General features: G+C 36.7%; 1 protein-coding gene across 6 annotated transcripts in view; it reads right to left on the reverse strand.

Annotated features, from left to right (window-relative positions):
• The window catches only part of CYYR1 (cysteine and tyrosine rich 1), a 103,298-nt gene extending 84,756 nt beyond the window's left edge, over positions 1-18,542 (reverse strand). For 3 of the 6 annotated variants that reach the window (XM_057697803.1, XM_057697801.1, XM_057697802.1), the window contains exons 1-2: positions 18,148-18,542; positions 13,156-13,258 (exon numbers count right to left, since the gene is read on the reverse strand). In XM_057697803.1, the coding sequence (XP_057553786.1) occupies positions 13,156-13,258; positions 18,148-18,542 (498 nt within the window). The remainder of the gene's footprint in view (positions 1-13,155; positions 13,259-18,147) is intronic. The other 3 variants (XM_057697806.1, XM_057697804.1, XM_057697805.1) reach the window with 3 other exon arrangements.
• Positions 18,543-25,404: the final 6,862 nt, after the last annotated feature.

The following is a 25,404-nucleotide window of genomic DNA, read 5'->3' on the forward strand; positions in this document are numbered from 1 at the left end:
TCTGGCATTTATTCGCCAGCTCTGAAAATACTTTCAGTCTGGTGATTGTTGCAAATGTAGGTTATGTGTAATATCATTAAAGGCAAGTCATCGCCCTCTTCACGCTTGTAAGTCTTATAAGCACTGATATTTGAGACAACTGCTGATTAACAATTTTTTAAAAAAAAATCTAATCAGGGCAATTCTAAACTTTTACATGCAAAGGCATGCTCACATCTATAGAGTACTGTGATTACTCCACCAAAATGGCTAGCAGTTAGGATACCGTTTTCTGCATTAATTACTGACATGTTATCCATGGAGATGAACCAGCCATATACACACTATATATTTCTGAAAAGTTGTGAATAAAATAAATTATGAAAAGGAAATGAATTGGAACTCTAGAATGAATCCTTTTGTAAAGCAAAATCATTGTCCTCTGATTTTTGGAATTGCATGTATGATTTTTTTCATAAACCTGATTTATACATTTTTATTTAGACTTTACCCTGTTTTTGAGTCAGCTTCTCTAATTCACAGGTCAGCCTCGGGCAACATGGCAGACTTGCTACTTAAAGCACACGACTTTTGGGGCTGTATTATGCTTATAGCAACTGCTGGGCAGCAGGAGACAGTACTTAATTAGCTGTTTTTGCAGTAATCAGACTGCAATCACATTTGATTAAGAAGGCTGTTTATTTCACTCAAGGCTGAGAAAGCTCTCCTGAGGAGAGATGCCCATGTCTCGGCTCAGAGAACCAGAAAGAGAGCCTTGCACCTGAAGGGACACTCTGCAGCTCAGTCATGGGCTTTCAGAATGACCTTGGAGAAGTCACTTTGCTCCCCATATGTTTCCTCTTTTCCCAAACTCCGATCATTTTCAAAGCCTAATGTTTTCTTTAATGACAGGAACATACTTCAAAGATCTTCTAAGTACTTTTATGTGCAAATACATCCTTCAGTCTAATTCTGTGAGATAGGCAAGTTGTTACTATTACTCACTCTTTACAAATTAATAAACAGAGGCTGAACAATATTAGAAGAATAAAGTTTACACAGCATAAAAGAAGAGAAACTCAAACCCAATTTGATGAGCCCAAACATTCTTGGTTGTTCTTCTACATCCCCTATTGCTAAAACAACTATTAAGAACAGAATCACAGAGCGTTGTTTCCTGTTTAATTTCACCTGACAAAGGGCAAGAAGATCTATTTACTTAATGTAAGGATAGGAACTACTTGACACTGAAACCATAAAGAAGACTTTTCCCCATATATTTGTTAAATATAAATTCAAATATTTCCCTACATGTAATACTGTGGAAGTTGACCTTGTATTATTCCTGGCGTTTTTAGAGGGAAAATGTTGTATCAATATTGTACTATTGGTTATTTGCAACCACAGATAGCACTTATTTTTTGCAAAATGAAGCATGAGAGATATCATCGTGTTCACCTTTTTGACAGTGTGAATTCATACCGAGTATGTTTGAAGTAATGTGTCATGTTTTCCTCTATTTTTGTCAGATTTGTACAAAGGCATAAAAAAGCATTCTTCTTGTTATCTGTAAGATTTTCTTTCTTCTTTCTCATTTCTTAAGAATGCATGGCTGAACTACAAATTCTATTTATCTCTGAGCTACTATGGGTTAAATAGCCAAGGCTTCCACCCATGGCACTTTCTGATAGACTCCTATTACACTTTATGAGGTTTTCATCTCCCTCTGAAGTTTTCATTAGTTATGGGTGTGTTCATCCTAACATTTGGCAGCTGAGAGACAGCTAGAAGATAGTGTGCATTGGTCAGTACCTGCCCGCCAGAATTCTTTGAATATAATGGAATAAAAATCACTGTGTGTGCATAATTCTTGCCTCCTCAATTTTATCAATAAAACACTTTATCTCCAAAAATTATGCACATGAATAGAGTTGTACAGGATCCTGTTGCTTTAAGAGTAACAGGCTGGCAGATCATACTGTCTCATTGATAGAACACATTCAAATATGTGAATTGTGCAAAAGTGGACCCAGATGGGAGGTAGGTAGGACCCAAGCTAGGATTCCCAGTATATGCCTGAGGCAAACATCAGTGCAAAGTACCTTCTACCTTTGGGTCCTGGACCTTCTATGGTGGAGGCATTTTTCAACTTTTTCCACTGCAGCACTGAGCTTTGGTAGAGCACATTCCAATATGTGCTCTACAATGAAATATGACAAAAAGTTAAATCATTATAAACAAATTGGCTGAGTTCTAATTCCTATCATCTGATTATTATTTATTATAAACAGCGTGACTCAGAAGTGATGGCTGACTCCCTAGAAATCACTCCTTTTATTTTGTAATGATAGCTGATTTGTACTCCATGAAAGAAATTCTGAAATCAATAACATATTCAAATTGTGATTTGATATTTCTAAGCTATTATTTACTCAGATCATACATATTTATTTCAAACTCACAAAGTGTCAGCTCTTTTGTCTTTAAATGGAGGATTACTTGTGTTTAAATGATTCTCTCTGGATCATTCGGTTGGTCAGGCCCTGTACCTTCACTGGTAGGTTGGCCCACCCACTTCCCATCCTCTTGAGGTCTAGAGTGTCGAAGGGCAGACAGATCATTTAGGAACTTGAATGAAGTGATACATAATAGCAGGGCAGAGATAGGATACTATTACGGCAGCATATAGGAGGGAATTTAATACAAATTAAGGGTAAGAAAAGGCTCCCCCCCAAAATACAATGTTTAGATTTTCTTTGTTTAAAATCAATCAATTAATTAATTAATTAATTTTATTGGCTGTGTTGGGTCTTCATTGCCGCACATGGGTTTTCTCTAGTTGCAGCACGTGGGGGCTACTCTTCGTTGTGGTGCGTGGGCTCCTTATTGTGGTAGCCTCTCTTGTTGTGGAGCACGGGCTCTAGGCACGTGGGCTTCAGTAGTTGTGGCACATGGGCTCCATAGTTGTGGCTTAAGGGCTCTAGAGCACAGGCTCAATAGTTGTGGCGCATGGGCTTAGTTGCTCCACGACATGTGGTATCTTTCTGGGGCAGGGCTTGAACCCATTTCCCCTGCATTGGCAGGCGGATTCTTAACCACTTCACCACCTAGGAAGTCCCTGATGTTTAGATTTTCATAAGGTTTTATAGCAGTGAATAATTTTCATTCTTCCCATCTTGAAATCTTCAGTTCTTCAGGAGCCAGTGTGCAGTAGCAGAAAAAGGTCAAGCACAGGTAGTTTTTTTTTTTCTCCACTGATTTTTTGTTTTTAATTGGAGCATAGCAGCTTTACAATATTGTGTTAGTTTCTACTGTGCAGAAAAGTGAATCAGCTATACGTATACATATATCCCCTCTTTTTTGGATTTCCTTCCCATCTAGGTTATCGCAGAGCATTGAGCAGAGTTCCCTGTGCTATACAGTAGGTTCTCATTAGTTATCTATTTTACACATAGTATCAATAGAAGCACAGGTAGTTTTAAATGTCAGCTTATTACATAGTAGCTGTGTGAAATTATACAAATTACTTACTCTGAGTGTCAAATTCCTCATCTGTACAGACAAAAATAATAACAGCCAGGTCATAAGGGCTATTCTGAAGATTAATAAACTAATATATTTCAAGCACCTGGGACAGAGATTGCATTAAATAAATGATAGCTCCCCTCACTCTAAGGATTTCTGCCACTGCTAAACACTCTTTGTAACTCCCAACTCTGATTTCTATCTAATGAAGGTAGCCCCTAAAACCTGACTATATGACCAGCTGTGAGTTGATTTGTTTTGGGCACAATCCCTTGGATGAATAAATAAAGATGGATCGTCACATAAACTGCTTTGTTATGGCAACATATTCAATTTAGAATGAACTGAAATACCACGAATCCTGTCTTTTATGTAATATAAAATACAAAAAGCACATAGAAGAAAATTAAGGTATTCACTGCCCCTGCCACCATGGGAGGTGTATTCAGGCTGATTAGTGAAGGACAGATCAACTTTGACAGTGAAGGAATTTTGAAGGGATGGAGAACACTTTTAAGGAGGCTGAAATAGATGTAGAACACTTTTCAGGAGGCCAATGGAATGAAGAAAGGGCAGAAATATAGTGTATCCCTAAATTTACGTGGGCTCCATGGTTGGCTTGCTGTTCTCTTTCTTACACTTCTCTTCAGAATATCCCATTCACTCCCCCCACACCTTTTCCAACCAGCACCTCTAGGCTTTTCCTCCTAAATCTAGATGTGATGCTTCAGGCTCTCCAGTGAGTTCGGATTGGTGCATTCCACCCCCTGAAAGTTCACTGAATTTGGCTTATAGGCTATAAAGCCTATTACCCCCACTCCCCACCACTCAACATATTAAAAATAGAATATGAACCTTCTTGAATATTCCCCACTAGTCCCCAGCACACACGATCCACCCAAATCATTCAAAACTTCAGACTTGATTTGGACTTGTTCCTCTTGTTTAGCCCCAATCCCTAGCCCCACATCCCATCCGTCCTCCATTCCTCATCTCGTCTATCATTTCATCCTGCAGTACTGGACACTGTCAAAGAGCACAACCTTCTCTACCCAAGTGTGCTTGCAGATGGGCCATATCAGCATCACCTGGGAGCTTGTTAAAAATGCAAAGTTCCATGTTCCACACTAGACCTAACCAAATCAGAATCCACATATTAACAAGGTGCGGTGATAGTAATAATAAGAAATAAATATTTGGTCTCTGTCCCATTGCTGGCATAGAGCCCCTAAAACCCCTAGAATTTCCTAAGAGGTAAGAGTAATAAAGGTGTCTTGATATTCATAACAAACCCCTTTCAACCACATCTGAGTTGATGTTAATGAGGTGAGTTTTGGAAAGCCCTTGAGGATGGGGGATGGTTGCCATGGAAACCAACCTTGTGATTAGAAGGTTGGAACTTTCATTCCTACCTCCAGACCTCCAGGGACGGGAGAGGGGCTGGAGATTGAGTTCAGTCATCAATGGTCAATGATTTAACCAATCATGTCTGTATAAAGCCTCCATAAAACCCCCAAAGTAGAGGGTTCCGACAGCTTCCTGGGTTGGTGAACATGTGGAGATTTAGGGAGAGGGGCACGCCTGGAGAGGGCATGGAAGCTTCTAATTCTTTCCCCATACCTTGCCCTATGCAGCTCTTCCATCTGGCTGTTTCTGAGTTATACTGTTTTATTCTAGTAAGCAAAATGTTGCTCTGAGTTCTGTGAGTGCTCTAGCAAATTAATCAAACCCAAAGGTCATTAGAACCTCTAATCTATTGTTCAGAAGCTCAGGTGAGAACCTGGACTTGCGATTGGTAGCTAAGGTTAGGGAAGCGGGGAGCGGTCTTATAGGACTGGACCCTTAACCTGTGGATCTGATGCTGTATCCAGGTACATAGTGTCAGAACTGAGTTATTTGCTTATGGTGTTGGAAAACCCACATGACGGAACTGGGCAATCCTGAAATTCATGTGTTCCTTTCTCTCCCCTACGTGTTTACACGTTTACCACATATGCATGTTTCTGTAACACACAGAAGTATTTTATGTGTTTAATAACTTTACACAAATAGTACCATGTTTGGCACATTCTTTTTCTCCTTTTCACACAGCATTACAGTTTTGAGATTTACTATAATGATACACTAACATGCATGGATTTAATTGACATATCCCATTCTATTGTATGAATATAGTCTCATTACTTATCCATTCTCCTCTGATAGAAATTTAGGTTGCTTCCAATGTTTTACTATTTTAAAAAATATGACAACCAACATTACAATGTCTCCCTGTGTGTATTTGGGAATTTTCTAGGGAATGTATGTAGAAGGGGATATTGCTAAGTCCTAAAGGATGGCCATCTTCATCTTTACTGCATGTGGTCAGATCGCTCCCCAAGTGTTGATAACGGTTTGTATTTTCCCACCGGTGGTGTGAGTTGCCTTTCACGTTGGCCCATGTTGCTTGGTGCTATCATATTTACAGAGTGTTGTCAGTCTGATGGCTGTGAGACAGTCTTGTACTGTTTCAAACTGCATTTCCCTGCTTTAGCCAAGGGGAGCATCTTCCATATGCTTACTGCCCTTCCGGTTTTCTGCTTTATGACTTCTTTTGAGCACACACACTGAAGCATTCTGGACACTAATCTTTTGTGAATCACATGAATTGCGAGTATCTTCTCCAACTGGGGAAATTGCCTGACACTTTGCCTATGAAATTTCTGCCTTATAAATTTAAAAATTGAGACATAATTCACATACCATAAAATTCACCATTTTAAAGTTTAGAGTTCAGTGATTTTTAGTATATCTCTTCTTTTACTGTTTGTGCTTTTCATCTTTTATTTTAGAAATATTTATCTTTAGAAACCCTGATATCATAATACCATTCTACCCCTTTATAAAATGTTGTAAATGTTTGCTTTTTGCACTTATGTAATGAGTCCATTAGGATAGACTTTTGGATGTGGTGTGATGGAGTGATCTAGTTTAATGTTTATACATATTGATAGCTAATTGTCTCAGCATTGTTTATTAAATAATCCATCCACTTCTACTTGTCTGTAATGCCATCTCTGCTATCACATGAGTCAGTTTCTAAGCTCTATATCCTATCAGTTTATCTGTGAAGTATCACATGATTTATTTTCCATAACTTTATAATAAATCTTGATGTCTCTTAGGCATGTCTTTTCATTTTGTTGTTTTTCATAACTGTTTTCTTTTGTCTACACCCTTTCCTGGCCCACATACATTTTAGGTTCAGTCTTTCAAACTTGACAACAGAAAAAAAAATGGTCCTGTGGGTTTTGATTAGAATTGCATTGAATTTACATAGAATTCAGGAAGAACTGACATTTCCCGATATTGACATCCTTACAATATTCCCATCCGCAGTTTGTTATATCTCTTAATTTCTTTAGGTGTCCATTTCACCTCTTGAAACCTTTATGTATTCATATTACTCCATATGTGCCATGCATCTATTATTGGATTTCTTACTAGATACTTAGTTTTTGGTCTTGTAAATGAGATTTGTGTACACACATATATATATTACATTTTCTGAGTATTGTTGATGTGTAAGGATACACTAATTTTTGTTCACTGATCCTACATCCTTCACTCTTGATGAATTCTCTTATTCATTTTTACAGTCTAAGGAGTATAGGCAATCATACCATTTGTGAATAATAACAAGTTAGTTCCTTCCTTTCCAATTAGTATCATCTCTTTTTAATTTGTCTTGCTGGTTACACTGACCAGGACAGTAGGATGCTAAATAGAGTGGTGTTAGATGCTAGCTTGTCTTATAGTTGCCTTTAAAGGGAAAGGTTATAACAACATAGCATTGAGTATGGTGTTTGAGGTAGGGTTTTTGTTTCTGTTTTGTTTTTTGAGATCTTTATTCTGTTAAGAAATTTTCTTCTCTATTCCTATTCCATATGTTTGCTAATTATGGTTTTGTTTTGTTTTGTTTTTTAAATCAAATGAGGGATGGATTTCATCAATTGCTGTTTCTTTCAAGGCTCATCTTAGAACTACTCTCCTTCAAGAAGTCTTCCTAACACCCTAAAGTTGGACTAAAAACACCTCCTCTCCGATTCTACTGCGTTTAGTCCTTTCCACAGACTATTAAATTGTCTGTTTTCTAGGTCTATGGTTCCCAGTAGTTTATAAACAATTCAAGAGCAGGAACTGTGTTTGGTTCATGGCTATGTCCTCCAGTACCTAGTGTAGAATATCTCCATACGTATTATAGAAATAAATTGCTGGGAACATGTTCTAGAAACTCCATCTAGCCCTTCCTAAAAACAAATTATGTTTTTAACAAGGAAGCTTAATTTACAAAGGCAATTATGATTGAATAGCATAGAGCTGACACAAAAAAGTTTTAGATATCTACACATTTATATTTGCTCTTAATAATACATAAAATGTATTTCTGTTATACATAAAATACATATCTTCTGAGAAACGATGACTTTCTTCTTACAGTACACATTATTTTTTACTACATTAATTTTTTTTATTCAATTACTTAAACTAAAAAAAAATGTTCTCTGAGCATGCCATTCTCAGCAAATCTCCATGTGTTCACCAGTCTGGCAGCTCTCCAAACCCTGTCCTGCATTTTCATGGAGGTTTCATTGCAAAGTCATGATTGATTAAATCACTGGCCATTGATAATGAACTCAATCTCCAGTCTCTCTTCCCTCTCGAGAGGGAACCAATCACATGGTTGGTTTCCCTGGCAACCAGCCCATCCTCAGGTGCTTTCCAAAAGTCACCTCATTAACATTAAATCAAGTTCATATTTATTTTAACATATTAGTTACTTATCTTTCTATCATTATTAAAACAAAAATAAGATGCCCACAAACTTTGATTTGTTCAGCATGTACCTTTCAGAGGTGTTTTTTTCATATCTAAGTCCTAAGAATATTTTAATGCATTTAATTCAAATGATGTTCTTGGTAATTGGCATTGGTAAATGCCAAAGCCCTTTCAAGATGCATTACATTTCTGTCCTTATTTGAACATCCTTAAGTGATTTATTCAGAATGCTCAGCTACTTAATGAGTATGGGACCTCAAATGCCATTTGGAAATATGAAACCTTTATCTTCTAACTCAGTTTTGCTTTCATGCATAACATGGCTCTAACATCACAACTGTGATATTTATTAGCTGTCTTTGCAAAACTTCGGGCAATACATCTTTCACATTTCATTGAGAAGAAAAGAAACTTAATCCCACCAGGATCTCCATTATTAGTTCTTCCTCTTGACTTTTCCCCGTGGGGCTTTTGTGTTGGCCAGATGGCACACTGAAGAATCCCAAGACATATTTGCATTTTACAAAAGCAACCTGCAAAAGCAAGAGTCTATTTCTGAATGAGAGGATTAAGTCTTGTATCTCATCATCTCTCACTATGTCCAACCCAGTCATTATTTGGTTCATGTTCAATTATTCTGTACAATTATTCTCTTACTCACATAACAGTTTTCTTTCGTTTTCCGTAAAGTCCTGCTTTTAGTCTTCCCATTACTAATAGTAATTAGCCACTCAATTGCACCCTCTGATCCCTTGAATTCTACTAATTCTAAAGAATACTCCATAAATCACATCTTTATGTTGGATCCTATCTCTAGGAAATATCAGTCAAATTTCATCAGCAGCAGAATTGAAATACCCCTTTCCATCTTCATCACAGAATGTTTATTTTACATGGAGAAAAGTGGTTGGATGAAATATTTGAGAATCAGTTTGATGAGAAATTGTTTACTTCGTAAATTGGCTCAATTCTCATTTTCAAGCCCAGTGAGGTTTCTAATTGTCAGGTAGTTACCCTCTGGATCAAAAATGTCGAAGATGGAGAAATAATTCCAAAGTCACATATTCTGTCATAAATGGTACTAAATAGTGTAACATCTCAACGTGTTCACTCTAAATATTTTCCCTATGGGATAAATAAAAATAATCTCCATTTGGGGCCTTCTCACCTTTGTCCCTTATCTTAGTGGTATCTAAGAGAGTGTCCTTTCTACATAAAACCAGCTATCTTATTTCCAGAAAAATACAGAATTATTTTATTTTAGTTTTGTTAGACATGACCAATGAAAGAATGTAATCTACCAATAAAAGTCTGTCAAACTAAGGATCTACCTTTTGTCTTACCTATTTATTAGCATGTTATATTCAAAGTTTAACCTTCCTTTATTAGCAACACCAAACAAAATGGGTTTTCCCACACTGACCATTTTCTGTCTTTAATCTTTGCCTTTGTAGGTGAGAGTCTGTCTGGAATGCTCTTCCTTTTATTCACTGTCCACTTATGTAAATATCTGCTCTTTCTTTAAAACTGTGTTCAAATTTCATATTTATGAGGCTTTCTCTAAACTTCTATTTCTAAACACACACACACACTTAGCTGCTTTCTCTCTTCTTGGCCCTTCAATAACACTTCATAGATTAATTCATTGAATTAAGATTATTTGTCTACATTTTCTTTTCTTATTAGATTGTGAGATCGTAAAGGTCATGGAACATCATTTATTCATCTTTGGATCCTATGCTGCCATGGTAATAGGCACTCAATATGTATTTGTAAATAATTGATCACATAGTGCATGCTGACTTTTGCAACAATTATTCTTAAATTCTGGAAAATAATACTGTTACTTTTCTATATGGAAGTTAATATCTGTGGCCATAAGCACAAGTAGGCATGCCATCTTAAATAGATTTATGTCAAATAGACTTAGTGTAGTGATCACTTTGCAATATATACAAATATCGAACCATTATGTTGTGCATCTGAAACCAATATAATGTTAAATATCAATCATATCTCAATTTTAAGAAGTCTATATGCTATTTTTAAAGTTTACTTTTTAAATTGTTGTCACAAGACACAAATAAATTTTAAAATTCCCACCTGAAACAAAGAGGGGTAGATCTGAATTTGTAAAAATCAACTCATATTTAGAATATAAAATATCTAAAAGGGAGCGACCTGAGTTAAACAATACTTTTCAACTACATAAAAGGTAAATTGAAAGATAGCTCTTGTGATCTCTCTGAAAACAAATCTTAACGGTTAACTCGCAAAAGTTTAGAAAGAGCAGTTGAAGTAAACAAAATTAAGGGCTAAATATCTCTACTCTGATGATTTTACAGAGAGGCCTCATCAAGAAGGATCAAGCGTGCCTTACCCTACCAATTTACACACAGTCTAGAATGACCCAAATTGTATTTTGTACTCTCCTTAGTTCACTTTCAGCTAAGCCAAGACATTTTCTATTTGAAAATAAACAAGACTAGGAACCAAATTAAAACCAATTTATAAAATTATTCATTTAGGATACATAACACTTCAGTGTGTTTCCTGCATTCTTCCCTATTACCTTACTGATGACCACAAAGGTTAAGTTTTCCGTTAAGATGATTAAAATGACTTTACTAAGAATGTGCCTGGATGCTTGGAAGAAAGGAAGCACAGTTTAGGAGTTCCAAAATAGTAATATTCGAAAACATGAGCATGAAAGAACTTTTGTAAGCGTTCTTGGAATTATTTTCTCTTTCTCTAGTCCCTCCCAACCCTAACTCAAAAAAAAAAAAAAAAAAAAGAAAGAAAGAAAAGCTTTGGGTGGAGTTAACTCTTTTCAAATCTTAAACAATAACTGGAAATCCTGAAAATGTATTCTCCTTTATCCAGTGGGGAAAACACTTTAAATCTGTTTTTTTCTCTAAGAATTGTTTAGCAAGGGATTTACTTAGTAGTTTCTATTTTGAACATTAAGTTCAGTTTAACTGCCTGAAATATAATGCCATCTGTGTTTATTTCCGCCCTCCAAAAAACACAATTCTGTTTTTCAAACATAAGTACATGGCCTTAATAACTCAGATAAGTACATAACTCAGTGAACTCTTTATTTTAACCAAGTGATGAAATTAGTTCAAAGACTATGTACCATCACAAAAGAATATGATTGCAAATTTTAAAACTTTAAAGTATTTTTATTAATAAGTAATTACGTCTCCTATATACATTTATCAGGGTGGAGGTATCTATGAAGTGAGAAAAAGGGGCTCAACACACACACTATGATGTAGTTAGTGGGCAGAGAAATGGGCCAGGAGCCAGAGGACCGAAGTATCAGAGTCATTCTGACCCCAAGTTCCTCAAATCTATACCACATTCAGAGCTCACTCACACATCTAACCATGTACAGCTGCCCTGGCAAGTAGAGACCACTCAAAAATCAAATTTGGATTTAGTAATGAAGTATTTTAATTTACTTAAAAAGTATGAAGTGATATACAAATGTGAAACATCATTATATATTTATACGTTGAGTATTCTGAGCTAATTCGGACTGTTCTCTAAATGTAAGAGGACAATCTTTTTCCAACAAATCTTCCACAAGGAAAAATTCAAACATTTTATTTAGAGTTTATTTGCATTTCAAAGAATGCTTAAATTCTATTCATCAATTTTTATTACAGCCTGACAATTCTTTCATTGTCATGATAGTGTTTAAGAGTATCCTGAAGTATGATTTTTTCTGGCCTTATTCAGGGAGATATGCTCTTTAAGATCAGCCCCACTTTGATTCTAGAAAGTCTATGTGATGCCAGGTTTTCTATTTTCAGAAGGCGGAGGATGACTTATAAGCCATTGCAATGGACATATGCCTAAAATAGCCAGGCACGTATCACTTAGTGCCTGATCTTTCCTGGATCCACTTAAGCCTTTATAAAACAAGTTAAGTCACAATGGAAGCGCTATCAAAGCATCCTGATTGTCACTTGAAAAATACAAACTAAGGAGGACAGAGGCAGACTCCTGAAAGCCATGGGTGGTGGTCACCCATGGGTGAAATTCTTATGTTCCTAATTCTCTACCTTCTATTTCCCAGCTTGAAGGCGTGTGTAGAGGAACAGAGAGCTGCACAGTCCTTAGACATACAACCCTGAAGGCAGCTTCTGCTTGTCCATTTCCCTTCGCCTAGAAACATCTCTAAAATAAATTCTTAATTTGTTATAGAGAAACGTTTAACACACTCTCTGCGTGTATGTTTCATTGATTTTTGTAGTTGGTTATCATTTTACACTGTTGATGCCTAGCTTCTCTTGGGCTCTAGTCTTGTTTCCCGAAGTTGCTTTAAATGCATCATGTAGAAAACTGACATTTCATATCTCAACTGTTTTTTATTCATAATGTCTTTTTTCCGTGATATCTATTGGATAAGTCAGACAAATATATGGATGGCAAAATATACTGGCTGTCATTAAATGCCAAATTATAACTTACATATCCTCAACAAAGCAGACAAAAATGTACAGTTTCTAGTATTAAAAAATTATCAATAATATGAATATGGTCTCCTTAAGACATTATTATCATGAACACAAACAAGTCAATAAAAGAATATTCTTTACACTCTCTTCTAATAAAAGCAATTTATTTTGTATATTAATTCGCACATTTATTTTAAAAATATAACACCTTAGATAGGGATGAGTGTTGAGTGTCTCCAGCAAAGATTTTATGTCAACAGTCAATCTTAAAATTTCCTCCTGATAACTATAATTTAGTACTTTCTGAAAACATAACTGGGCAAGGGAAGTAGTATCAATATTGCCAAATTTGATTAATACTCACGAGAGAATATTCCCAATATAGGCATAGTAGGAGCAACAGTAGGGCGTGGTTCCATCGCAGCAGTAAGATTTGCAGTCTTTGCCACACTGAGCAAGGCAATCCTCTAAAAATAAAAACCATACCCATGCAGTTACAGTTCTGAAATCCCAGCATCTTGAAAAATTACTCTATTTCACATCTTCATCAGTCAACGACCACTCTTTAACGCATTTAGACTTCCATTTTACGTACTCAGAATTCTAAAACATTTGTAAGCATCTAAACTAGTCTTCCATCCTTATTAGACATAAATCTAGACAAGCCAAAGCCCATTCTCTGAACTTCCTGCATCAAGCACGACAGTTGGTAGTCGAGTTGGTTGAATGAGACAATGAAGGGAGGAATGAATGACCCAACTAATCAGACATTCAATTTGTTCACAAAGTTCTTACAATAATTTTTAAGTGATAAAGTCTTTTGACTGTAGGGTGTTACTTTCAACTACATTTAATGGAAAGTGTTGTTGACAAGAATAATATCAACTGGAGATCATTTTTAAATAATGTATATTTTTCATGACAGTGCATTATGTGCTTTCCTTTCTCTACCATCTTTTACCTTCATCATTACAGTTTGCATACATAAGGTACCACCGATGCGTCTGCATATCCTGTTAGTCCATTTGGACTGGAAGATAATGAGTTAGCTGTGGGGAAAAGTTCCTGTAGATAATTAACTGGTGAATATTAAGAGTTTATTTGATGCCAAAGCACTATGTAAAAGGGGGAAATGTATTTTCTGGTTAAAAAGGACATACCGGAGCTGTCTTTTTTCCATATTTTTTGGCAAGGAAAATTATACCAAAATGTTGAATGAAAATTACCCTACCTTTAAAAAATTCTTTATTCCATCCAAATGATTTATTTTTAACAAGTTAAGGTTATCATTTAGTTATAATCCATGGTATAAATTACAATGGATATGTGAGTTTCAGGTACGTGTAGGAAAACATTAAGTACAGTCTGATAATCTAAGTTACATGTTCAAGAATCACAGAATAGGTCATTTCCAACTCAAACTCTGAAGGTAATAACTACTATCTAAATTACATAAGACTTCTGCTTTTCTGTCACAGTTATAACATAAAAGTGAAAATGTTATATATATGCCTACACATCCATGTAATTGATTTGTCTAGAGAGGAAAATACAGATTTTGCTTTTAAATCATCTCCCTGACAAGATGATTCTTTACAAATTGATGCGATCAAAAACTAGCAAAGTTCATTCACCTTTATCAATAATGCATGGCCTTTGTGGAACAAGTGAAAAGTTCATATTTTCTTTCCCTTGATTTTATTTCTACCTCATAAATGAACAGAACTTAATATTTTTTTTCCAGGATGTGGTAAGAAAACATGAAAGGGAAAAATAATTACCTTTGTAAGATTCAGTAACTCTACTTAAATCCACTTTAAAATTTTGAAGACAGAAACATGATCTAATGATTTCTTGACAGTGTATACTCTTTGCAGTTTATCATTTTCCTAGTGAACTTCTATAGCTTTCATTTTTAGTGCTGTTTAATTAATTCAGATACTTAGACTGGTCAGTTATCTCAAGCACTTAGCTGGCATGTTTTGCTTTATGTTCTTAAAAGCCATTCAGATAGTGGGAGAGCTGATACCCCGCCTCATCCTGTCCGAGCAGGACAAGTGATTTTTGGTAGCTTCATGGGTTGCCTTTTGAATAATGCCCAGGACAGTGACATCTTATTAAGCCCTCCATGATTATCAAAGATTCAGTTACTGTTATTACAAGGACACAGTGTTATCAAAATATTTTGAGCCAATGTTGCAGGAAACCAAGCCCCAAATCTTGTAGCCAAGAAGCTGGATTATACCTGCCGCAAACATCTAGATCCTGTCACACATTGTTCATTATTTTTATGGCATTTTCCAGCACTCTTGTCTACTTCCCAGAATTAAACAGTCGAAAAGGGAAGATTTAATAGTATGGCAAAGACATTCACAATCACAACATTTCCAAACTGGGTATCAACCACACCTGAGACGTATTTTGATGTGTTAGTTGATTTCTCCGGTTTATTCGAAAATAATTCTATAAAGATCACAGTTTGGACAGTACAGAAGCATTTTCTCACTTGTAAAAAAAAATGAAATATTCCAGTGGCCCTCAGAAGATAAATAACATTACTTCTAATATTCAAGTTAATATCCTTGAAAATTAGCCACTTCCAATCTTCTTCAATGTCTTTAGTTAAAGGCAGGATCTGGAAGAAGCTTCCCCACTCCCATCTTAAGGAATGTGTAGTACAGGAAAGCATCTGGCTCCAGGCACTTGCCCAGAACTGGCTCTAGTAATCTATAGCTAAGGATCAGAAAGGAAGGAAAGGGAGGGGGACAGAAATCACTGGCTAAGGTCGGGAAGGTTAAAAACCTTGGCCAAATCCTGCCTTTGTAGCCTGCAGTGAGAGGTGGATAATAATATAAGCATTTCGTTGAGTCTCTTTCCAAATGTGACTCCACAGTCAAAAATGATGGTTCAGGTATAGAAACCTTGCTCTTATGTTCTTAACAATGGAACCTGCATTTAATGCATTTTCTTTGGAGAAAATAATTCAGGTTATGGACAGTAGATCTGTCCCATGAAAGCTGGCAATTTATTTAACAGGGTGTCTAGATTAATTCTATTTCTACAGTGTTCCCCCATCTCACCCAATCCTCACTTCCAGCCGTATTTCTTAGTTCCAACCCAACTGAATTATCTGTTTTTGCATATACAAATCTCATGATTTTTGCCTTTGTTCACACTCTATCCTACTACATCTCCTTATATCCAAGGATTCCCTATAATTCAAAGGTCTAAGTCCTAAGAGTCCTCCTCAATTCATTTTTCTGAGCAAATATTTACTGAGTTCCTCTTACAGGCCAGGCGATTTGCTGGTCTCGGAGAATATTATGCTCAGCAGAACAGACATCATCTATGAAGCATATACTCCTAAAGGAGCAATAAGGTCACATGTTTGGATCTCTCCTATAATACAGCTTTTTATACCTTAGAGTAATGGGCACACCTTATCTCCCAGACAAGACCCAGAACATGGCCTCTGTCCTATGTATCACTCAACACATCTCACCCAATAAATATTAGTCAAGTGAACAGGGCAAGCGTAAAAAGGCCTCTGAAATTTAGAGTTCAGGAATTAATACCAAAACACATCAGCTCATCATTTCTTATCAAAAGCGATGTCGACCTAGACTGGCTTGCAGTGACTTTGCAGTGAACTGGGAAGGGATGTGGATGCAGAGAAGAAATGAATGGAGTGAAAACTTTCTAAACTGATAAAGTTTGCTGCTGGCCAAACATGCAGGTTTCCTGAATCCTGGGGGGCTGTGAGCTTAACATTAGGGGAACAGGAAGAAGGGAAGGAAAAGTGCAAATTAGAAGCTTTCAGCTCACCAAAGAGAATAAAATAGACAAAAGAACGAAAAAAGTTGTTCAATGGTGTGAGAGTATTAAAGTTTCATTTGCTGCATTCTATTTTCTTATTTTTGCTTTCTTTTGGTACACAGAGGAAGTGGAAAAAATGATCAGTTTCAAATGAACTAATAAAGAGATTTTAATATAAAATAAATATTAATGCAATTGATTCTGTTAGACTCAAATTCTAAAACCTCATACGATTTATGTAAAAGAAATAAGTGCTGGAAACACATTAGAATGTGGACTCTCCTCATTAAATAGAAAGCACTTTCCTTTTTTAGCAATTTCTGTATTTGAAGGTCAGCATTTCCCCTACAATAAAATATCTTTAAAACGACTCATAGACAGCCACTAATTTACATTTTAATAAACAGATTGGAAATTTCTGTAGAAGTTATCGTGACATTTCTGGCAAGGTTGAATGAGAAATTCGTCTATTGATGTTCAGATAAAAATGTTGAAGAATGTCTTCATTTCGGTTGCAATATGTTTGTTAAGTATCAAAAGGTAAATCACAGTGCTATACATCAATTTACTACTGCAAGGTCATAGGTAAGCCTGTGGTTTTTGTTATAGGAAGTTAGAGACAAGAAAACATTTACAAAGAACTCTGCTTTTATCCTGCTTTTAGAATATGAACCAGATGCAATGCCACATGTGTAATTAACTTTACACGTGAATAACCAATGAAAGGCCATTTTGGGCTCTACATCAGTCACCAAACAAGAAAACTGTTTTGCTTCACCAATTATTAGCAATTCTCGTTAAGAATAATTAGGTTGAGGGAAATGAGACGCCCTTCAGCTATAAACAAGTGCTTAACAAATTCAGAGAAAACAGTTCAGATGCTGGGTGAATTTATGCCTCTTGAAAACCCTATATTTCAACTCAAAGCTTCCAATTGCCCTGTCCACCACACTTGAGCAGCATCTTCTAAAGAATGAAAACAGAGGTCTAAGGCTTTTTTATTTCTAAAAGGGAAAATCTGAAATATTCAGAACGTGGAGGTGGAGGGGGCAGTGGGTAGCCTTTACTGAAACGCGAAAGTTACCAGGTTAGTTTATCTGAAAACCTCAGCGATACCTCTAAACTTCAGGTGCTTTTCCAAAAAAAAAAAAAAAAAAAAGCTTTCCTCTCAATGCTCCCTCTCCACTCTCACCACAGATTCCCGAGTCCTGGTAAGGTTGGAAAAAAAATCACACTATCCAGAAAATAAAAATAAAATCCCTTAAATGTGGGGTTGGGTTAGTCGCTTCGCGGAGAAAGAGACAAGAAAAGAAAGAAGAAGAAAAAAAGTAGACGGAAAAGGCCAAAACACAGCCGCGTGGAGGTCGAGCCTAGGGCTGGAGCGCGCGGGCGCGGGCTTCTGCTCCTGCCGGCGGGGACCACACAGTCTCTGACCTCCCACCGCGGTCCCGTGCATCCCGCCCAACCAGCGTTGCCCGGAGTGTGACCCCAGCGCCGCCCCGAGCCCCCTTGCCCTCTCCCGCCGCCCTAGGTCACTGACCTGCGTAGACAAAGAGCAGGACCAACTTCGGAAACAAGACCCCTGGACACCCGGGCACCCTCCGCGCGTCCATCCAAGCCGGTGGCCGGAGGTTGCGCACCAGGACAGACGGACAGAGAGACAGACCGGTCTGTAGAGAGGGCTGGGAGCCAACGCAGAGCTCCGGCACCGGGAGGGGATGGGGGCGCTGGAGGGCGCTCAGATGGAGAGGGCAGCGCTCTGGAGAGCGGGGTGGCGCGCAGACCTGGCCATCGCGCTGGGAGCCTTCGAGGAGAGCCTGGGCCGCCGCGCGGGGCTGCGCTAGGGCGGAGGTCTCTTTGTCTGTCCCCGCGGCGCTCGGGTGGCGGGCTAAGCGGCCGATCCAGCGTCCTCGGCCACCGGGGCTCACATTTCATCTCCGCGGGTGGCACCTACGCGAGGCTGGAGGCGGGGGTGGCCCCGACTCCTCCCCACGCTCCAGTTCTTCCTTCTATAGAGTGACTCTAGGGGCTTGGCCCTCTCCCGAAGAAACTTTTTCTAACCCTTTCCTTTGGCTATCGCCACGGAGTTTAACAAGCTCCTTTATCGCCCTGACTTCTACTCCAATTTTTCCTTTGGAAGTAATGGGTGAAGAAAACCTTTGTATTTCATCTCTACACAGATGAAGGGAAATTTCAGGATTTAAGGTGTTAGACAAAGAAAGAAAATGAGGAAAACCTAGGAGAATTGGAAAGTACAGAAACAGTGTATGGTTTCTCTGCTGAAAGCTGGTAAAACTTTTATTTGTTAAACACTGAAAACATTTCCAGTAAAGTCAGGGAAAACAAAACAAAATAAGAATGCAGACTGTCATCATTATTATTTGACACTGGCCTATGCAATTAGATAAGAGAAAGGAAAAAAATTATAAAGATTGGAAGCAAAAGTATCATTTGCAAATTATATGCATTTATCCTTGGAAAATCAAAGACAGTCAACTCTGAAGCTCTTAACTGGCGTTGAGGACTAAATTTAATCAATAGTTTTATGTAAATAAAACTCAGAAAGTTCTCAATTTTGTACACAGAGGATAAAAAAAGACATAAATAAGTGAATAGGGATTTCTTTTGTCCAAGAAAATTCAATATCATAAAGATAATACATTTCCCAAAATTAATCTATAACTCCAGGAATTAAACTGAACTTAATAAAGTTACCAACATGATATTTTTTTCAAGCCAATCTAATTATAGAGTCTACTTAGAAAATAACCAAGTAAGAATATCAATTTAAAAAAGAATGTGATGAGTGGAATAAGCCTCAACAAATAATAAATGTAACATCACAATAATTGAAACAGTTGTGATTAACACTAGAATAGATAGGCTCAATAGATCAGAATGGAGAATCCAAAAACAGAGACACACATGCAGAAATTTAATTCATGGCTTTTAAAAAAAGTATTATTTTAAAGTAAAGGAGGAAATTATGAGTTATTCAGTGAATGTGTTGGGGTTGAGAGTAGGCTTCTGTAAAGTCTTATCTCCTTTCATCAAAATCAATTTTACCTGAATTAAATATTTAAGCTTAAAGATACAGTTATGAAAATATTAGATAAAAGAATGAGAGGATGACATTTAAATACTTATGGAATAAAGAAGGCTTTTCTAAGCATTATTTAAAAACTTAGAAACCATAAAAGAAAAAATTGAGCAATTTGATTACATAAGAATTAAAACACTCTGTACATAACAGGTCGGGTATTTAAATGATAAAAATATTCGCAATGCTTAGAATATACAAAGACCTGATCTCCTTAATAGGTAAAAAGCTTTTAAAATCATAAGGAAAAGAAAACAACCAAAAAAATATTGAGCAGAGAGATTAATGGATATCTATCTACCTTCTAGTCTTCCAGACATTTAGAAGATGCTCATCCTTAATCTCAAAAAATTTTTAAAAGGTGAAAATCATATTGACAGTAGGACATATTTTTCATGTATCAGATCAACCCCCCTCACCACCCAAAATTAGTGTTTAAGGAGAGCACTGTGGCAATATGTATCAGAATTCAAATACACAAATGCTATAGTCAGTCCTTCTTAAGGAGTTTATAAATATACTGCCACATGGGTATTAGAGGATGCAAGGATACATCACCTCCAAGATATATATAACCTGAGCTTCCAACTGTGTTTTATGCATCACTGCAGAGCTAACCATCCACCAGGTCCAACAAGAAGCCTGGCCAATTGCTCCTTCTCCCTCAGCCCCAATAACCAGTCTATCACCAAGTACCACTGATTGTACACCTAATCCCCACTCAAATGTATTTGCATTTTTAGCCTCCATTTCAGCCCAAATATAGGCTCTTGTAGTCTCCATTATAACCATTCTCCTGCCTCCAGGGATATGAGCCAGACTGAAGCTAGATTATTTCTTCTCAAACTACAGATTTAATCACCTTCATTCACCTGTTTAAAACTCAGTGGCTTCCTATTGCCCTTAAGTTAGAATCCAAACATTTAATCCTTGGCTTTTAAGAAACGTCATCACTTGGTCCTATAGCTCTCAACCTGATCTCAGCATTCTGCTGGGGAGCACAGTTTTTAAATAGCTAGGTGAATGATTGGAGCCTAGAGGAAATCCCAGAAATACAGGACTTGAAGTCCTAGGAAAAGAAGATACAGGTGTAGGTCAGTGTTTGCAGACTTGGAGAATGGTATGAAGAATTCCTGGAATGGAAAGATGCTTGATTCTGCAGGTGAGACTGGACACAGAGCCCTGGAGTGGGAGTGGGCAGCTGGTGATGGAAGAGGATACTACTCCTGTCCAATTGTTGCATGCAGATCTGGATGAGGCTGGTTTTGCCATTGATGCCAGTAGGAAGCTGTTAGTATTGAGCAGAGTAGCCTTTCCCAGCTTACTTTTGAGAACAGAGAGGCTCTTCCTCATGCAGTTCAACAGATTGGTGAAGAAATGCTCGCCTGCTGGTTTGCTACTGCGAAAGAAATCCCACATTAAAATACTCAGGTGCATAGGAAACCCTACTCAATTGACATCCAAAGGCAAAGAATGATATCAAGCCATTTAAAGAAACGTGGTAGCTTAAAAGAAAGGATTTGAAGGAAAAATAAAAGAAAAAATAGACGTATGTATATATATGTATGTACATGTATACACAAACTTATGTGAAAAAATGAGAAACCTTAAGGGCATGGAGTTAGAGGACATAGAAGGGTTTCTGGAAAAATAAAACTTGACTTGAGATTTTTAAAAAATCACAGAAAAATTATAAAATGATCACATTCAAAAACAACTTAGACTGTTCAATCAAATAGAGAACATATTTGTAACATAGAGAAGAAATACAAAGATATGGAAATCATGGAAAAAATATTAAAAAAAAACCACCAAGGCACATAGAGGAGGCCCAATATGAGAATAATATGCAGGCTCGAAGCAGTTTTAGAAGAAACAAATATGAAGAAGCAAACAGCAAAGGGATTTTTTAAAAATTCTGAGCTATAATAATATTTGAATTTTCTGATGTAAAATGATGAGTTCTAAGAACTTTTAAAAAAGAGGCATACGTATATACATATCCCAGATACCTATTTGAACTTGTATAAATTTAAAATCATATAAATTTTCATATATAATTTTAAAAGGTCTCTTCAAAAAGAAAACGAATCAGACAAACTTCTCATTTGCAATCTAGGAATTTAAGAGTGAACATAAGCCATTTTCTAAACCATTGAAATATAGATTATAGTCCAAGAATCCTATTCCCAAATCGGATTCCATTAATATTTGAGTTCATGAAGATATTTTTTTTTAAATAAATTTATTTGTTTATTTATTGGCTGTGTTGGGTCTTCATTGCTGCACATGGGCTTTCTCTAGTTGCGGTGAGTGGGGGCTACTCTTTGTTGTGGTGCGCAGGCTCCTCATTGCCGTGGCGTCTCTTGTTGTGGAGCATGGGCTCTAGGCACGTGGGCTTCAGTAGTTGTGGCACATGGGCTCTAAAGCACAGGCTCAATAGTTGTGGCACACGGGCTTAGTTGCTCTGCGACATGTGGGATCTTTCTGGAGCAGGGATTGAACCCGTGTCCCCTGCATTGGCAGGCAGATTCTTAACCACTTCGCCACCTAGGAAACCTCATGAAGATATTCATAACAGTGTTTATTATCATTTCAAAACATGATGAATAGCTTATATGTACAACAGAGGTGGAACAATTAAATAAATTAGGGTATGTGCATGTTATATCCAAACTTTAAAATGATGGGAAAAACCCATAAGATACATAGTTAAAAGGAAAACTGGGAAATGAAAACTGGAAGTAACTCATGTATAAACAAATTGTGCTATATCCATACAATATCTTCAGCAATAAAAGAAAGTTTGAAGTATATGCAACAACATGGATAAATCTCTGCTAACAATTTGCTGAGCAAAGAAGCCAGACACAAACAAATAAACTGTGTTATTTTGCTTATATGAAATTCGAGAAAGGCACAATTCGTCTTCAGTGACAGAAGGCAGATCAATGGTTGCCTGGGGGTGGGTGTAGGAAGAGGAGATTGATGGCAGAAGGTCATGAGGGGACTTTCTGGGGGTGATGAAAATGTTCTTTATCTTGATAATGGTGGCTATTCTACAGGTGTATACATGTGCTGAAGTCGTGGAATTGTACACTTAATGGTACACTTAAAACATGTGTGTTTTAGTGTATGTAAATTTTACCTCAAAGAAAGTGATTTTTCAAAAGCTGTGCTAATTCATAGTGGGGGATAAGAGTATATACATGCTTTTAAAACAGTTATTTTTGACGACTGAAACTCTAACTATTGGTTATTTCATAATTTCCCCAAATTTTCACATATAGCTCTACATAGCTCTTAAAATATGATAAATGCTAACTTTAAAAAAATGGCAGATCCATCTTTTGCAGCATTATTCTGTCATTAAACTCATGTCCATGGAAAATATTTAAAAATACAGAAAAATGCTCTTGGTCTCTAGAGAGGAAGAAGTAAAACTCTTCACTTTAAGGTCCTAATTTAGGAAATACATAGTACTTCTTCATTCTTGTATATGTATTTTTCAAATGTTTTACAGTAAATATGTATTCTTTATAATGAGAAAGATGGGTTTTTAAATAAAATCTTTTAGTCTGATCGTGCCAATTAGAGTGGATATTTCCTAACAACTAATATGAAATCTTTTAAGTACTATTGCATTTTGAAAATGGAATGGTTTCACTTTTGGAGATATTTTAATTCCAGCCACAGTTCTGAGATTTTAAGATACATGTTCATTAATGGAAATTAATTAGTACATCATGTATAATTTGGTGTTATGTTTGTATTATAGTTCTGCTTAGGATGATGTATACACCTACATTTAAATGCCTGAAGATGATAAAAAAGCTATAGATGATATATGACAGCTGAGTAATTTTACCTTTTAGTTTTATTTAGAACCAAAGAGTTAGTATAGGACAGGACCTCATAGATTGTCTAGCTCAACTTCCCCATTTCATAGATGAGAAAACTAAGGCCAAATTACCACGTCAGCTAGAGGCAGAGTAAGTTCCTATGCTGAGAGATCACGTCAGATTTTGTTCTAATATGATAGAGTAGGCCTGAATTTGATGATGATTCCCGTTGAGTTCTCCTGATCCACACTTTCTTTCTTCAAATAATGTATTTCACTATATGGTCAGACAGATCAGTATAACTTCTCTCAAATAGTTACCCATTAATAAGTAAAACAAAAACATTTTATGTACATTTAAGGTTTCTGTGTGTGCCTGGTCTTCATCTTTGTTAGAGGATGTGCCTGATGCCAAGAAAAGAAAGTGTTCCTGCAGACACAGGCATAAAATCCAGAAGAAAGCAAAGAGGGGAAAAGTGAAGAAGTAAAAGGGAGATGAACTAAGTGTGGCATTCAGAGCATAGAAAAAATATTGAATTCTGTGTACCAGGCCATTTTTATGTTCTTTAAACTTTTAATTCATACTCTCAACATCCCAATAAGGTGGATACTATTATTATCACCCTTGTTCTATGAGCAAAGTCGGGAGGCCCAGCATGGGTAAATAACTTTGCCAAAGTCACATAGCAATTAGTGGTGACCGATAGTGTAACTCCAAAGCAGAGCATCTGCCCCTGAACACGGAAGCTAAATTGTCTTTCAAAAATTAATAGCTTGATTGGTTTTGGTGACATTTAAAATTCTAAGATTGACCATATCAAAAACAAGAGATAAAATTCTTGCCAGTGATCTTTTTTAATTGAAATTATTTCAACTAGGATCAATAAAGCTTAATGAGCAATCTTATGTGCAAGACCTAGTACCAAGTGTGGGAGGTTTAAGGAATTCACCTTCTTTAAAGCACTGTATTGTAGAAGAGCAGTTTGATAAAAGCACAAAGTGCTATTGGTTTTAGGATTTTTCTTCCATGCTTCCCTGTTATACAATAATAATCTACCATTAATGATGAGTGTTTTTATTACAGTTTAGAAAATCATTTCCGCATGTGTAGTATCTCATTTAATCATCATAACAATCCTAAGATAGATTGTATGACTGTTATTATTTTTTATTACTATCATTTTGTTGTAGCTTAGAAGCGTGGTTCTGAAAGTTTAGTGTATATTGAAAGCACCTGCAGGGCCTGTTAAAACACAGGTCACTGGGCCTATCTCGATTCCGTAGGCTGGGCGTGGTACCTGATAATTTGCATTTCTAAAGAGTTCTTGATTGGTGCGGATGCTGCTGGCAGGGTACCACAGTAAGAACCCAAACCATTTGTTTGGAAAATTCTGACTTAGAGAGTCTTGCCTCTTGCCTCAAGTGACTTCCAAGAGGAAGAAGCGGGTTTTAAATCCAGGTTTCTGTTTCTAGCTCTCATGCCCATTTTAGTATATTGCTGTTTCTGATCTTCACGTTTTCACCATGGTTTGACTATTAATAGCCCTGCAAATCACCTTTTAAAAGTTCTAAGTTTTGTGTCTCACAAGGATTTCTGATGAGTATGTCATAATTAAAAGTGGGATTTTGAGTTTGAGCGTTTTTTTCCTCTCAATATGACCATATTAGCTTTTCAAAGGAAATTTGGGAGAAATTCATCTAACAGCCATATGCTTTGAAATATTAATTTAGTTTTAAAAGTCTATCCATAGGGAAGTAATTTTATTCTTGTAATCTATCTTGTGTGGCATTAAATGCTTGGCTCTTAAAAGACTGCAGTGTAAGAACTTCACATTGTAGAGGAAATATGCTAGTAT

Source organism: Hippopotamus amphibius, chromosome 10, assembly GCF_030028045.1.
Source record: "Hippopotamus amphibius kiboko isolate mHipAmp2 chromosome 10, mHipAmp2.hap2, whole genome shotgun sequence".
In the NCBI taxonomy this organism is placed as follows: domain Eukaryota; kingdom Metazoa; phylum Chordata; class Mammalia; order Artiodactyla; family Hippopotamidae; genus Hippopotamus; species Hippopotamus amphibius.